The sequence below is a fragment of the Aotus nancymaae genome, unplaced genomic scaffold (assembly GCF_030222135.1).
Source record: "Aotus nancymaae isolate 86718 unplaced genomic scaffold, 86718_ANA_hifiasm-v0.15.2.pri h1tg000006l, whole genome shotgun sequence".
Classification (NCBI taxonomy): domain Eukaryota; kingdom Metazoa; phylum Chordata; class Mammalia; order Primates; family Aotidae; genus Aotus; species Aotus nancymaae.
The window spans coordinates 51,853,188-51,866,052 of NW_026988417.1; the positions used below are offsets into that span (position 1 = coordinate 51,853,188).

Consider the following 12,865-nt stretch of genomic DNA (forward strand, 5'->3'; position numbering starts at 1 on the left):
TGGCTCCAAACTCCTTCACTCATAAACAGAGGGACTATACTTGCAGTTTAACTATGTATGTTTAGGTACCTCAAACCCCCAATTCCAAAATCAAACTCTCTCATCTCCCATCAAATTTTTTAAAGAGAGAATGTTTTACTCCTGTCACCCAAGCTGGAGTGCAGTGGCGCAATCTCGGCTCACTGCTGCCTCAACTTCCAGGACTCAAGTGATTCTCCCAACTCAGCCTCCTGAAAAGCTGGGACTATATGGGCATGAGCCACCATGTCCAGCTACTTTTTTGTATTTTTAGTAGAGATGTGGTTTAACCATGTTGCCCTACCTGGTCTTGAACTCCTAGGCTCAAGAGATTATCCCACTTCAGCCTCCCAAAGTGCTGGGATTACAGGTATGATCCACCATGTCTAGCCAGATTTGATCCTCATACAAATTGCTTCCACCTTAGCATCACTATATTTCTAATCATTTATATAGAAACGTTTGAGATATCCTTGATTTCTGGTCAGTCACTAAGTCTTTAAAAAATCTGGTGACATACTACATAAAATTTTCTCTCTGCTCTATTCTCATTATGACTAACCAGAACTTCATTATCTCTCATATGGAATACTAATGTAACCTCTTTACTGGGCTCCCTAGTTTTCAACCTCTTCCCACATACTTTCCACAATGCCTGTAGTTGTTATTTACATTTTTCAATTATAAAATTACAGGCACATTAACATCTTGGTTGCATTTAAAATAATCTTTATACCCATGATTAATCATGATTTAAAACTAAATATGAAAAACAATGGTTCCATAATATTTAACTGAGTTTAGGTCTTCACCCCACCTCATGCAAATGATACTGCAATTAACAACTTCTGTCAATTTTTAGCATTATTACCCTAGGATACAAGTTCTAATACTGATTCGGGGGGGTATAATTACTTTGGGTTTTTTGTTTTGTTTTGTTTTGTTTTGTTTTTTTTTGCTTTGTTGAGATGGAGTCTCACTCTGTCACCCAAGCTGGAATACAGTGGTGGGATCTCAGCCCACCACAACCTCTGCCTCCCAGTTTCAAGTAGTTCTCCTACCTCAGCCTCCCAAGCTGGGATTAGAGAGGTACAAGCCATCGCACCCAGACAGTTTTTCTATTTTTAGTAGAGACAGGCTTTCACCATGTTGACCAGGCTGGTCTTGAACTCCTGTCCTCAAGTGATCCTCCCACCCTGGCCTCCCAAAGTGCTGGGATTACAGGCCTGAGGCACCACACCCGGACATTACTTTGAAACAAACATTATTTCTAAAATAACTGCTTTCCAAAAGAACTGTACTTCATTAGCCATGGAAAGAAGGGACTTTCCAAATTTAATAAATAAGGTTTTAGGCCAGGTGTGGTGGCTCATGCCTGTAATCCCTGCACTTTGGGAGGCCAAGGCCGGTGGATCACCTAAGGTCAGGAGTTCGAGACCAGCCTGACCAACATGGTAAAACCCATCTCTACTAAAAATACAAAAACTTAGCCGGGCATGGTGGTGGGCACCTATAATCCCAGCTGCTCAGGAGGCTGAGGCAGGAGAATTGCTGAATCCAGGAGGCAGAGGTTGCTGTGAGCTGAGATCTCGCCATTGCACTCCAGCATGGGCAACAAGAGCAAAACTCCATCTCTAAATAAATAAATTAGGCTAATTTAAGAAACAACGGCCTATAATGACACACAAATTGTTAACTTTTAATTTGCATTTGTTTAATTACCAGTAAGGTGGAACACTTTTGTATACATTTATTCACTTTTACAAACTGACTGTTCATGTCGATTGGGGTTCTTAGAAATCTGTATGACTTCTCTTGCCTTATGATTTATTTGACCTGTAGAATCCAAAAATTTTTAAGGTAATCAAAGTTTTCTCCCTAAAGCTCAGGAAGCCCTCCTTGCACCAGGTTTGACTCATTATATAATGTCTTCTGGTTTTTCCTACGGTGGAACCAGCAGAATTTTTAATAGTGTGTGATAAACTGAAGAAGGGAAGAAAATGTGAGTGCCTTTTCCACTGTTGGGATCAACCTCATGCAAGTGGTAAGGAGAAGCTACTTGTTAGGCAGCAAGTAGCCAGAGCCAAAGCCAGAACCATGGCAAAGGACCCAAATACACTTTTGATAAATTCTAGGAGGCTTCATGTTCTGCTAAATTTGATCATCCTCAGCCTCAGGATTCCTTTGGTCTATGCTGCCAAGCCACATTTCTTCAGTGGTCAAGTTTCCCCTCCATTTCACTCCTCTTATTTTATACAAATGCACTGCAAGTAATGATTTAAGTGTTTCAGTTTAAAATCCCCAGAGCCTCTGCCTACAGTTTTAGGATTCATGCTACAGAATAAGCAACTTAAGAAAAAATTCTCTGAAGAGGTTGGAGAGAGAGCTTTTCTGTTTCGCTATCATCCGTATGTTTGGTCCAAGACTCTTTTCTATGGTGGTAAATCTAGACTTTAAACCAGGTAAGAGAAGAAAAACCTTGCCTTTTTCACTGCTGTCATAGTCAAGCTCGGGTGTTAAATAACCTGAGCATATTAGCATTTTCCCCTGTTTCTGTAAGATAATTCTTACATAACTCCAGATTTTAATTTTCCCTATTTTCAACCAAATCTAAAACATTCCTCAACTACATTTTAGCCTCATGCAATTATAAAACCTGGTTTAAAATTTTTGAAAATTTTTACCTTATGAGTTTATAAAAATATTGAAAGCCGTGAGGTCTTCTTGTACTTATGTTTATTTTTCATGTTTTCCTACTTTAACATAGAAACCCTAATAGACTTTTTAAGATGATAAATAGCCTACCTTTTCTTTTTCTTCAATGGGAATGCCTGTAAACATAACGGAGAATCATGATTTTAAATGAATGTTTATACCATTAAAATCACACTAATGTGATCTATTAATGCAAAATACAATGCTACTTTTGTTATTCAGTGAAACAGAAATGGAAAAACATTTGGAATTGAGATGACTAATGAGATGAGTAAATTTTTAATTGAAACATTACAAAAAGCAATCGAAAGATACTTATCCACCATCCGGTTAGTCTGCAACTTCACTGTAATTATAATTCATCCTCATGTGTCAATTGAGTTGAAAATCATGTAAGTTGGGTTCCTTTCTAAGATGTACTTCATCCTCCTCATTTGATCACTTTAAAATATATATATATATATATATATATATATATATATTTTAAAGTGATCAAATGAGGAGGATGAAGATATATATATATATATTTTAAAGTGATCAAATGAGGAGGATGAAGTACATCTTAGAAAGGAACCCAACTTACATGATTGGGTTCAATCATGTAAATATAAATTCAATATAAATTCATATATATATATATTTTTTTTAAGATGGGGTTTCACCATGATGGCCAGGCTGGTCTTGAACTCCTGACTTCAGGTGATCCACCCACCTCGGCCTCCCAAAGTGCTAGGATTACAGGCGTGAGCCACCGCACCCAGCCTATTGATCACTTTTAAAAGTAGCCTCATTTTATGAAAGCCTATATAAAAGCATCCAAACCATAAAACAAGGAAATCAAAGAAGGACTTCATTTTTTATGGTTGCCATGGTTCTTTTAAATGACATATTCCTTAGTCTATTTAAATATAATTTACATTAACTTCTTGAAAATTAGTATGTTTCAATCAAATTACATAAGGTACTTATGAACTCTAAGCTATTTGATTATATGCACCAATAAAACTGCATTTTCTAATTATCTATCTCATTGCAGGACCCCTCTTTTACACTACTGGTATTATTTAGCAAGTGCCTACTCTGTTAAAGCACCCAAGATACAATTAAAAATAAAATGGCACATTTTATTTTATTTTATTTTTTTCTTGAGACGGAGTTTCGCTGTTGTTACCCAGACTGGAGTGCAATGGCGCGATCTCGGCTCACCGCAACCTCCGCCTCCTGGGTTCAAGCAATTCTCCTGCCTCAGCCTCTAGAGTAGCTGGGATTACAGGCGCGCACCACCATGCCCAGCTAATTTTTGTATTTTTAGTAGAGATGAGGTATCACCTTGTTGACCAGGATGGTCTCGATCTCTTGACCTCGTGATCCACCCGTCTCGGCCTCCCAAAGTGCTGGGATTATAGGCGTAAGCCACCGCGCCTGGCCTAAAATGCCACATTTTAAAAATGTAATTTAACTTGAAAATTAACTACAACCATCTCTAAAAACTTACAGAATTATCAAACAATTCTAGTAGAAGCCCAAAATAGACTATGTCAATGGGATGGAAAAAATTAGATTTCTCTTTAAATACATAAATATTTAAACCATATTATACAACTCTGTTACAAAATGTCTATCACAAATCTATTTTCAAGAATATGATCACAATTAGCTAAAGCTATTAACATTATGAGTCATGTTATTTCTAAGGGGAATTCTGTTATATTTCCAGGTAAAATGTCAATTGCATCAGAAGATAAGGAAGACGTCTCAGGAAATCCTTTACTTTTGGTTTCTCATGTCAGACCAATGGAACTAGGTACAGTATATGGGTGAAATAGAGTGAAGTTGATCTAATTTCAAACTGGAAGATAAGATTGGTTTCTAATCTGAGAAAATGAACAATTTTTCCTGGAAGAAACACTCAGAATTAATGTATGTTTTCCTCCCTTTTTACCAACCCATACTGAAAAAAATTATTTCTAAAGCAAATTATTTCTTTACCAAATTTAAGTTTCCTAGAAATATTGGTTCTCTAATTTCTAAACTTTACTCTTTAAATATTATAAGAAATCTGATGGCTAAACTTACACATAGTAATGAGCATGATTACTTTAGTGTTGAGGCAAGGGATTAAGACAAACAGAATTTTATGTTTGAAAGTAAACATCAGAGCCACAACCAGATCAAAGATAATTTTAATCACCCAACGAATTAAATTCAATGTAAATTCGTCTTTGCTTCTAATTTCGTATTGAAGCTAGAAGCAAAAACTTTACTTCTAACTCAAATAATAGAAAAACTTACTTGTCACCCAAGTAAGAAAAAAAAAATTCAGAAAAGCATTTCAAAGCAAAGACATTAAATACACCACAAAATATCCCAAGTAAATGCTATCAAGTTTTTTTTTCAATGACTTAAACTCATTATAGATGCTGGGATCTAAACTACTTCTTTAGTGAACCTGACAAAAGATATTAATTACAATACCATTTCAATGATGGGGGCCAAAACCTAAACTCAATTAAATATTACTGAACCATTAATTGTAATATTTAATTTTAAATTATGGCCAAGCACAGTGACTCACATCTGTAACCCCAATACTTTGGGAGGCCAAGGTCGGGGATCGCTTGAGGCCGGGAGTTTGAGACCAGCCTGGGCAACATAGTGAGACCCCCATGCCTATAAAAAGTGTTAAAAATAGACCAGGTGCAGTGGCTCATGCCTGTAGTCCCAGCTACTTGTGAGGCTGAGGCAGGAGGCTCATTTGAGCCCAGAAGTTCAAGGCTGCAGTGAGCCATGACTGTGCTACTGCACTCCAGCTTGTGCAACAGAGTCTCAGGGAAAAAAAGAAACAAAATAAATTATGATTAATCTTCAAGATTATTTTTAATGCAAACAAAATGTTAATGTCAGGTATGGTAGCGTGTGCCTGTCGTCCCAGCTACTCTGGAAGCTCGCTTGAGCCTGGGAGTTTCAGGCTGCAATGAGCTGTGATCTCACCACTACACTCTAGCCTTGGTGAAAGAAAATTACTTTCTTTTTTTAAAAAAATTTATTTTATTTTATCTTATTTTGAGACACGGTCTCACTCTTTCGCCCAGGTTGGAGTGTAGTGGCATATTCTCGGCCCACTGCAACCTCCACCTCCCGGGCTCCAGCAATCCTCTCACCTCAGCCTCCTGAATGGCTAATTTGCATTTTTTGTAGAGATAGGTTTCACCCTGTTGCCCAGGATGGTCTCCAACTCCTGAGCTCAGGTGATCTACCTGCCTTGGCCTCCAAAAGTGCTGGGACTACAGGCCTAAGCCACCATGCCCAGCCAAAAATTCTCTTCTTTAATAATATTGCATCCAATTTGAAACCCTGTCTCAAAAAAAAACAAAAAACAAACAAACAAAAAAAACCAAAGTTAATATGCTTGTAATTTTGTAATTCAAAAAATGAACCTACTTATTTTATGAACATGAAATCTGAGAAAAACACAAGATAATGTGGTTGTTCAAAATATCTACAATATAATGTCAAGTACTGTCAGGAATGTAAATGAAGTGTAAAACTGTGCCAGAAACCTAATACACAGCATGGCATATTAAAGGATTTATAACTAAGTGGAGACATACTGCCTAGGAGCAAGGCATTATAAAATTTCTGACATATTTCCCTACCATTAAAAGAACATACTTCATTTAAAATGGCTTTAGTTTCTTTAATTTTCCAAGGCATAAGCACTGAAGAACAGAGTTACACTGTTCTGTGTGACTCTTCCAAGCCCTCAACTCATGAGTAGCCTCAGTTCTCAACCCTGACTACACATTAGATTCACTATCTGGGGACGAGGGATGAGGCAGGTACCAGAGTGGTGGTTTTTAAATGCTTCCCAGTAGACTGATATATAGCCAAAGGAAATCATAAGATAAAGAAAAAAGGAAGGAGTTAAATTGTTTGTACCTGTCCTATTTCAAAACAAATTATCTACAATGAGCCATTTTCTTATATAATGATTACTTTCTACAGTAAATACTACATATTTATATACTGAACTTTCACTATACACTGATATATACCCTATATACTAAAGGAGTGGTATGGAAGAGAAAGAAATGGTATGAAGGAAAGATGATCAAAATGTGACTAAAAAAACACAACTTTATTAAAGCCAGTAACTGGCATAATAATGAACAGACTTAGGTTCTGTATTTTGTTTCCCCACTGTTTAACAGAAAAGCTAAGCTATGATTTGTTACTCCATCTCCTATGGAGGAAATTGCTTTCTTTAATAATGTTGCATCCAATTATTTACCTTGCTGATGTATATAATACATATTTCTTTTACCTCTCCGCCTAATGCAGGTATCTCTACGTCAGTATTGGAACCCTCTAATAACACAACTTTTATCCCAACTGTAGCAAATGAAGGAGGAAAGCACTGGACTGTACCAGAAGTCAGGGCTCTAATAGACATCTGGTCTGATAAAAGCATACAACGACAACTAGAGGGAACAGTGAGAAATAAAAGGATATTTGAACAAATTGCTGCCAAGCTTCAGAAATTTGGAATAGAGAGAGACTGGAAGCAATGCAGAACAAAGTACAAAAACCTAAAACATGAATATAAGATCGTAAGAACAGCACAAGACCTAGGCATGACTAAGAGTATGAAATTTTTTACTGAGTTGGATGCCATTCTGGGACACAATAAAACAGAAAAATCACAAGACCAGGAATCCCAAGATGGAGAACCTGTCACAGAATGTGCCAACATAAAAATGGGAGAGGACCAGACAGGTAGGAAGGTGAAGAAAGTAATCTTAACATCATGTTACATCATACAGGTTCAAGGATCCCTTTTCCAAAATGCCTAGGATCAGAAGTGTTTTAGATTTAGAATTTTTTCAGATTTTAGAATATTTGCATATACGTAGTGAGGTATCTTAGAAAGGACACCCAAGTCCAAACATGTAATTCATGTGTGTTTCATATATATAGCTTGAAGCTAATGTTATGCAGTATTTTTAAAAATTTTGTGCATGAAACAAAGTTTGGACTGTACCCATCACATGAGGTCAAGTGTATGATTTTCCACATGTGGTATCATGTTGGTGCTCAAAATGTTTCAGATTTTGTAGCATTTCAGATTTCAGATTAGAGATGTTCAACCTGTATTGAGAATGTTCAGTAGCATAAGAAGAATATTATATATGTAAGTTATGTAGGTTTCATTACATGCTATTTGACGAGCTAGCTGAATTTACTATGCAACAGATTTAGCACATATTTGATCTCCCCCAGAACAGAAACAGTATATACTAAAAGGAAGAAATAAAACTGGATTCCCCAAATAAAGTTTAAAATAGATCAATTTTAATAAAGCAAATATGCAAACCCAGATGGCAGAAGTTAAAGTAAATTTTCATACTAATTGTGGTAAAACTGAGTAGAATAGAAAAAGGGCACTGAAGAACTTAGAAAACTATAAAATACATGAGACTTTCTTAGAAGTAGTAAGTTTCTCTGGGACCCATCATAAATGTCTTTAAAATATATTTAAACCAAAGGATTGAGATACAGTACATACACACAAAGACATGATAGCATGAAATAAACTGAACAAGTTGTAGACCAGGATTCAGGAAATCAAAGTTCTAAGGCTCTGTGGAACCTCAAGTAACCAAATGTCTCCTCTGGACCAGGGGTCCCCAAACCCGGACCGATACCGGTCCGTGGCCTGTTACAAACTGGGCTGCACAGCCAGAGGTGAGTGGTGGGTGAACTTCATCTGTATTTACAGACACTCCCCATCATGCATATTACTACCTGAGTGTCGCCTCCTGTCGGATCAACAGCAACATCAAATTCTCACATTAGATTAGAACACTGGAGAAGCGAAGACTGTTGTGAACTGTGCAAGAGAGGGATCTAGGTTCTCTGTTCCTTATGAGAATCTAATGCCTGATGATCTGTCACTGCCTCCCATCACTCCCAGATGAGACCATCTAGTTTCAGGAAAACAAGCTCAGAGCTCCCATTGATTCTAGAGATTTGTATAATTATTTTATTATATATTATAATGTCATAATAATAGAAATAAAGTGCACAATAAATGTAATGCATTTGAATCATCCCCAAACCACAGCCCCTGCACTCCCTGGTTCATGGAAAAATTGTCTTCCATGAAACCAGTCCCTGGTGCCAAAAAACGCTGGAGACCGCTGCTCTAGACCTAACTCCAAAATGGGAAAGAGTGACCAAGATGGTCTTAAAGACCTCTACTAACCACAGTGTCTCCAGATTCTATTATCTGGCTTAAATGATGAGAGTGTGTGTCCAGGGAATAGACAGTTAAGAATGGAAATGCTGGTGAGAAATTTCAAAATATTTCACTGGTGGACAAGAAAGAAACTGGTCTGCTAGAGAACTATACATTTCCCCTAGTAAGATGACTACAGATAAAGCAACCCAACAGCAGGGACATGGTATCTTCAGTCATTGCTGAAGATGCAGCTAAAGATGATTCCATTAGTTATGTCAGAAGATCTAGTTAGAGACTAGATACATACCCAATATTTACAGTGACAAAAAGATGCTTAAGGGTAGGGAATCTAACCTATGGAAAAGCAAATATTTAGTATTAGAGTCCCTTTATAAATGAAAATACTACATTAGGATTTAAAGCATGATTCCGGGCCTGGAGCTGTGGCTCACGCCTATAAACGCCGAGGTGGGTGGATCACTTGAGGCCAGAAGCTGGAGACCAGCCTGGCCAGCATGGCAAAACCCCATCTCTACTAAAAAATGCACAAAAAAATTAGCTAGGCGTGGTGGCGCATGCCTGTAATCCCAGCTACTCGGGAGGCTGAGGCATGAGAATCCCTGGAACCTGGGAGGCAGAGGCTGCAGTAAGCTGAGATTGCACCACTGCACTACAGCCTGGGCAACAGAGTGTAACTGGGCAACTCCACCTCAAAAACAAACAAATAAATAATCTAAATAAATAAAACATGATTCTGAAGTACATTTAAAAAGCTGATATATATATCCCCTTATGTTCATACAGCCATTGCTGGAGATGTAGCTGAAGGTGATTCGGTCAGTAATAAGTCAGAAGACATAAGAGATACAGATACAAAACAAAGTCCTGACACAGGTAAAAGAATATTCTGATTTTTATTTGGTTTTTGTTTGTTTTGTTTTTGTATGTGACAAAATAGATACATAAAATGCTATTATAAGACAGACACTGCTATGGCCTGAGCTGTGTTCCTCCCACCAATATTCATATGTTGAAGCCTTGACCCCCAATGTGATATACTGGGAGACAGGGCCTTTGAAGGATAACTAGCTTTCCATCAATGAGGTCATGAGAGTGGTGCCTCATGGTGGGTTTTAGATTTCATATCTATATATTAATAGATGCTACCATACCTAAGAAATTATGTTATAACATTGTATGAATTACTGCTGGATCACAACTCAAAACACATAAATGGAAGGTGAAAATAATTAATGGAAGTAATGTTCCCCATGGCTGTTTTTCTCCAAGTGTAGCAGCATCAGCATTAACTGAGAACCTATTTAAAAGGCAAATTCTTGGGCCCCATCCAGAATCAGAAACTTTGGTGTTGGGGCCTAGCAATCTGTTTTAACAAGTCTTCCAGGTGATAATGATGCAAGCAAGTTTGAGAACCATTACCCTCTGGTATATGGCACTAAGGGTGTGGAGGTGAGATTGTGTGCTTGCTGATAGTTTACGTCTTCTACACAAACCCACACTGGGGAGGAGATTACCAAGCCTCCAAGCTGAAGCTTATCTATTAAAAAGACGTGTACCTAGCCTTTCAGTCCAAAGCTTCATATAACCTTACAAAGAGTAAAGCTCAATGTTAATTCAACAAACTAGTTAATAAAATTTTCCTATACTCCTGGCAAACTTATTTGTTTGATTTACCAGATAGGACAGATTCTTTAGTTTCACAGCAATGACTTTTGTCATTAAGAGTTAAAAATCTAATTATGCCAGGTGCAGTGGTGCTCGCCTGTATAATTCCAGCTTCTTGAGATGCTAAGATTGAAGCATCACTTGAGCCCAGGAGTTTGAATCTAGCCTGGGCAACACAGCAAGAACCCATCTCTATTTTTTTTTTAACCCATAAAAATAAGATTAAAAATAGGAAGAAAATAAAATAAAATTAAAAATAGGAAGAAAATCAGATTACTACACTGTTTAATAAGAAAAAAAGATTTTAAAAGTTAAGAGCTGTAGTATTAAGAAGATTTTAGCTTGTTAGTCCTCTGGAAACTTAAGTACAACATCAAGATAATTTTTTTTTCTTTTTTTTTTGAGACGGAATCTCGCACTGTCGCCTAGGCTGTAGTGCAGTGGCGTGATCTCCGTCTCCTGGGTTCAAGCAATTCTCCTGCCTCAGCCTCCGGAGTAGCTGGGACTACAGGCGTGCGCCACCACGCCCAGCTAATTTTTTTGTATTTTTAGTAGAGACGGGGTTTCACCATGGTGGCTAGGATGATCTCGATCTCCTGATCTCGTGATCCGCCCTCCTTGGCTTCCCAAAGTGCTGAGATTACAGGCATGAGCCACTGCGCCCAGTCGATAATTTTTTATATGTAAAAGGAAAAGATCAAGTCAGAAGTACAAGGTTTTTTTTTTTTAAACATGCCAAATATGAAATATTTGGAATATATTTAGAAAATATGAAACAGGACAAATAGTTATTCTAGAAATTATATTAAACTGTCACATGAAAATACAAAGCAAAGATATAAATCCACAAGAATCTCAGCAGCTAAATACATATGAAAAAAAACTTCAACAGGCAAGGATTTTAGGTACACCTGCAATAGATACCTATTGATTCACAAATTGCCACTCTCCTATTAGGAAGAATGTAGAATGTAGTATTGAGGTATAAAACTATGGATTATTTATCTTCAGGGAAAAAAATTCACATGAAATAGTCTTTGTTTAAAACAACAACATGTATTTACATGTAAAAACAGAGGTCACTTCATTTTTATTTATTTCACTGATGAAATTTTGAAATTGGAGTTGCTATTATTAATAGCTCCATACTGTTAACTTTGACATCTGGCCAAAAATCTGGTCCCCCAAAAGTATTCTTTTTGCTATCTCAAATGTAGGCTATAAGCTATAAGCTTCTCCTTCCTTCAAATGAAAATCCAGCTAGAGCTGTAGACCCCTTGGATTCTGAATATCTAGATCGGTTCCCAATTTGGAACTTCTGGAAATTTAGATCCAATAGGTTGGTGTCAGTTCAGGCACCCGTACTTTTCGACGATTCTTAAGCACTGGAAGCCAGAGCTAGGTTCTCATGCTTGGACCAGCAGAGGTCTGATTAACACAGAAGTTTCAATTTGATTCCATTCAGGGAAAAAAAATTGCTAATGCCAATAAATTATCACTTAAAAATTAATGACTAATGGAATATGAAGGAAATTAATCACGGAGAAGAATCATAGACTCTCCAGACTATTCCTACTACATTAAGTAAAAAGAAATGGCCCAAGAAAACTGAATTAACTAGTTCTTTGGATCTAAAACATAATTGATTTTCCTCCCCGGTCTGAGGCACAAGCAAGAGAGGATAAAAGGAATCAAGACTAAATGAAAGTTGCCAGGAGAATTTAAAAAAAAAAAAAAAAAAAAGGAATCAAGAAGTTATCAAAGGAGAAAGGACTCTGCCAAAAGACAAAATTTGTGTTTGACAATCTTATCACCTACCTGTCTCTTCTGAGTCAGAGAAACAAAATTGACTTAATTCATCTCCAATATCACTGCCATTTATATGAGATGGAATGCCTCTTTATCTGTGCATTCTCACAAGCCACTGCTTTCTAGTATAGGACGGTCACAGTTAAACCATTTTAGATCAGAGGAGTGGAGCCAGGCACACTAAAATAAGCACCGAAGTTCCATGGTAGTAAAATATAGCCTACTAGAGGAGGTCACACTGATCTTGAGCCTAAAAATCACAAGTGAAATACCTCAATGTTTACCTAAGAATAACCCTAAAAATGCCCATTTTTCTTTTGGTTGTAATAAAACGTATTTCCAAAATTAAAATCTTATACTATTTCCATAATTCAAAAAATTCACAATGAGATGGCC

The 12,865-nt window shown here is 37.1% G+C and overlaps 2 protein-coding genes across 7 annotated transcripts in view; one reads left to right on the plus strand and one right to left on the minus strand.

Annotated features, from left to right (window-relative positions):
- The window catches only part of PPAT (phosphoribosyl pyrophosphate amidotransferase), a 42,808-nt gene that overhangs the window by 18,327 nt on the left and 11,616 nt on the right, over positions 1 to 12,865 (minus strand). Inside the window, exon 2 of one of the 3 annotated variants that reach the window (XM_012441057.2) lies at positions 2,824 to 2,849. The exons of the other annotated variants lie outside the window; for them this stretch is intronic. Within the exon in view, the coding sequence (XP_012296480.1) occupies positions 2,824 to 2,849 (26 nt within the window). The remainder of the gene's footprint in view (positions 1 to 2,823; positions 2,850 to 12,865) is intronic. 3 annotated transcript variants of the gene reach the window in all.
- The window catches only part of PAICS (phosphoribosylaminoimidazole carboxylase and phosphoribosylaminoimidazolesuccinocarboxamide synthase), a 50,389-nt gene that overhangs the window by 1,593 nt on the left and 35,931 nt on the right, over positions 1 to 12,865 (plus strand). For 3 of the 4 annotated variants that reach the window (XM_064367366.1, XM_012441051.3, XM_012441052.3), the window contains exons 2-4: positions 4,451 to 4,537; positions 7,075 to 7,509; positions 9,779 to 9,868. In XM_064367366.1, coding sequence (XP_064223436.1) covers positions 4,451 to 4,537; positions 7,075 to 7,509; positions 9,779 to 9,868 — 612 coding nt within the window. The remainder of the gene's footprint in view (positions 1 to 4,450; positions 4,538 to 7,074; positions 7,510 to 9,778; positions 9,869 to 12,865) is intronic. The other variant, XM_064367377.1, reaches the window with a different exon arrangement.